Below are 3,680 nucleotides of genomic sequence, written 5' to 3' on the forward strand. Positions count from 1 at the left end.
AGGAGGCTAAACATCTATAGGAGGGTCTGTGTGTTTATGTACCTGGAGCTAATCTTGGAAACTACTAGACGTATAGGTATATGTTTACACTACAATGTACGTGTAGTAGTACGTGCGCTAATTGTCACATGCTGTATTTTACATTGTGAAATATTTAATTTCATAATAGAAGCCAATGGGGATCTGATCAGGATGAACTCTTGTCCAGGCTGGCCAGGTGAAGTTTTTCTCTGTCCGTAACTCAAAAATGTCTTCCAAAGACATCTAACTGAAAGAACTGAGAGAGAAACCAAACGCCCCAACGGCACGTTCACTCTGAACTGAGAGAAATTGACCCCAACCTTGAAACCTGAATTTGCTTTGTTCTACTTAAGGCCCTGGGATGTTTGTGTCTTGTTTACTGACACACATAGTACATGCATGTACAGACACGCACTGTCTGTCTGTCTGTCTGTCTGTCTGTCTGTACGCCCACGCCCGCCCACTCACTCACTCACACACACACCCCACCCCCCCCCCCCAACTGTAAACACCTTACATGACCTGCTAAAAGTCAATTAAAAAAGATTCTTCTACATAATGGGAAAGTGCTCGGACCCGTAAAAAGACTTTCCACAGACTGTGGGAGGGAATGGGCTGTCGGTTCACTTGGAATAATACCAACTTTCATAAAACACACCTCTCCTGTTGTCCCTGGACATGAGAGGGAGAGAGAGAGAGAACAGATTGACAGAAAATAGAGAGAAGAGAGAAATAGGATTAGGAGTAAAAGAGAAGAAGCAGACATTAAGAAAGAGGTGAATGAAAGACAGAATAAAGGAAAAGAGGTAAAATGAGAAAAACAGAGAGGAGACGAGAGGCAGAATGAAAAAAGGGCCCCCTGTCAGACTTTGGAAACAGTGATTCATGGCGACCATTTGTCCTAATTACAGCCCAGCAACGCTTTTGTCGCTATTAATCACAAATGTATGTGTTTGTATGTGTCGGGGGGACGTGTGCGTGCTTGTGTGTGTGTGTGTGTGCGCGCGCGCATGTGTAAGTGAGTCCAGGAAGAGATCAGTGGCCTCGCAGATTGAAATAGAGGGACAAAATTATGGTGACGAGGATGATGGCTCCAAGGATGAAGACCAGCACACGGTTCTGAATGACCCTGTAAAGAGAGACAGAGAGAACGAGACAGAGAGAGAGAGAGAGGGAGAGAGAGATAAGGGAGGAACAAGGGAGATGGGGAGAGAGGGAGAGAGACAGGGTTAGACAGGGTTCACTGAGCTCACATGGAAGCCTATACAGAGCAATGTAAAACAAACCCAAAACATTCATATGTTTATGTGCAGCAGCCAACCAGAGACTTATCATGTTTAATAGCTACCATGAGGCCTGCGCACACGCACACGCACACGCGCACAATTTCTGAAGCAGCAAGCACACATTTTCTGAAGCCGTGTGCATTAAACACACACAGCCGCACACAACACGCACACAAACACACAGCAGGCAAGCTCTAAAAACTTTATTTTCACAATAAAGTGGAAAAGCGCGTCTCAGTAGCTTCCTGCTGCTAATAAAGTCAATGAATTACTGATGGAATTTACCATAAAATGACTCACTTTCACTTTTCCCCACCGTGACAAACGAAAAAGAAAATAACACAACGTCTGGAGGGAAATAACGTTGAGAGGAGTGGAGAGAGGAGGAGAGTTAAAGACAGGAGAGGAGGAGAGATAAGAGGAGAGGAGGAGAGGATAAAAGAGGAGAAGAAAGAAGATTAAAGGGACGGGGAGAGGTGACGACGTTTGGACACGAGACAAATGTGACATCGGTCTCATCAGGGAGCGTCGAATGCTGTTGTGTGTGCAACATGCTTGCCTCCGACCGCATATATGCGTGCATGCTCCCAAAGTCTCCGGAGTGTATCCCATTCAGCGCGTGCACACACACACACACACTTCGAGCTCTCTCCGTTGCTCCTGACAAATGACAGAATTATCACATTTGCTGACATGTGGAGGGGTGCGGGGGTGCAGTGGGGGCAGTGTCCACTCCCCTAAGCAGGAGATGAATAGCTGCCATGGTGTGGCCATCTATCACTGGCCAGCGCAGTGTAGTGGAGGGGGGGGGGGGGTTAACGGGCTGGGGGGGGGGGGGGGGGGGGGGTCAGCGGAGGGGGGGCTGTGCTGGCTGGCTGCTCACTCACCCTGCTACCCTCCATAAGCACCAAGGATCCCCCCCCCTGTGACATTTTAGTACACACTGAGTACGTTCCATTTTCAGCTACAAAACGTCAAATCCTCAGTTTATTTAACTGTTTATTTAAGTGTACCGTACACGCATACAATTTCACACATTTACAAAGATGTTCAATAATAGCAGTTCTACAACCTCACAATGCATCGGGACATTTTTATGAGCTTATAGATAAGCTATTTTCACTATTCGTCGGACGATGAAGTCCACACCCACAACACCAGAGGGAGTTCAACAAACCATGTGCAACCCACATTCGGCACCAACAAGGGACTAAATTAATTTCGCTCCGATGCCACAAAAATGTGGAACGCCCTACCAACCGTAATTAAGACAAGCAAATCCCTTGACTCCTTCAAAATCTCTCTCAAAGGGCACCTACGGACGTCTGCAATTCGAAACTGGCGTCCGTAAAATCTGAATCCCCCACCCCTTTTCCCCCTCACTGTATATGTTTTTTTCTTGATGATTTTCTTATGATGATTTCCAGTTTTGGGCTATATAGAAGTATATATTTGTACGTCTCTAAATGCTTGAAAATTGTGGACCCTATTGTAAACAAGTGTAATGCTCTTTGGTGTCGTCCCACACACTACAGTTAACAGTTATTGTATGGAGTTGTGCTTGAAATGTACTGTTAATAAATACTTTAATCAATCAATGAAATGTACTCAAACGGGTTCTTTTGGAGGTTTAAGGGTATAAGTGACTCAAGACATTGTGAATACCGTGAACCCATACCCAGTTGGGAAAAGATACATTATCCTACAGCTTAAAATTATTATTATTAAAGAAAGCTATCGTACACAGCCAAAAAAAGACAAGTCACAGATGGAAATACGGTATGTTATTTCACAAAAATAGCATATACTGTGAGAAACTACCTCATTGGAGACTTAAGAAAAATGCACTACATACAGTACTCTGCATGGAACTTTCTCAAATAAAGGCCTGGAACTGGAAAGGTGGTGTTTTTAATGCCCCCAGATCGAGGGTCAGATTGACTGATTCATTGTTAAAACCCAAACAGGATCGCAATTCAGCAGAATGTATCAAATTAATGCACTTTTTTGAGATATGATGAAGCTCTCTTAAGGCACTCTATGTAAGGATTCATGTCTGGCCTGGATGAGTCCCGGAACAGTATTATTGAGGATATAGTCAATCCTAGGAAGAGCTGTCTCCGGTACTCGTCCAGGCTGCGTAAACAGTACACTGGAGAGTCAGCCTCTATTGTCTATTATTTGTATGTACCATATGGACCCCCTGTGTCTGGAATAAAATTTTAACCCAATTGAAAATTGTACATTTGAGCCTTTTCGGCATTATTGATGATCGTACGGAGGGTGAAATGCTCGTACAAAAAGGATACATATGGTACGTGTGGCAACGCTGCCCATACCTCTGTGTTAGGAGGAGATTAGAAGTGGATGCTG

The 3,680-nt window shown here is 44.6% G+C and overlaps 1 protein-coding gene across 2 annotated transcripts in view; it reads right to left on the reverse strand.

The window, feature by feature from the left end:
• Window positions 1-505: 505 nt before the first annotated feature.
• vti1a (vesicle transport through interaction with t-SNAREs 1A) overlaps window positions 506-3,680 on the reverse strand; it is a 156,738-nt gene continuing 153,563 nt past the window's right edge. For both annotated transcript variants that reach the window (XM_083787104.1, XM_083787105.1), the window contains exon 8: window positions 506-1,150. In XM_083787104.1, coding sequence (XP_083643230.1) covers window positions 1,057-1,150 — 94 coding nt within the window. In that variant the 3' untranslated portion in view covers window positions 506-1,056. The remainder of the gene's footprint in view (window positions 1,151-3,680) is intronic.

This window comes from Protomyctophum parallelum, assembly GCF_964188405.1.
Source record: "Protomyctophum parallelum genome assembly, chromosome: 17".
In the NCBI taxonomy this organism is placed as follows: domain Eukaryota; kingdom Metazoa; phylum Chordata; class Actinopteri; order Myctophiformes; family Myctophidae; genus Protomyctophum; species Protomyctophum parallelum.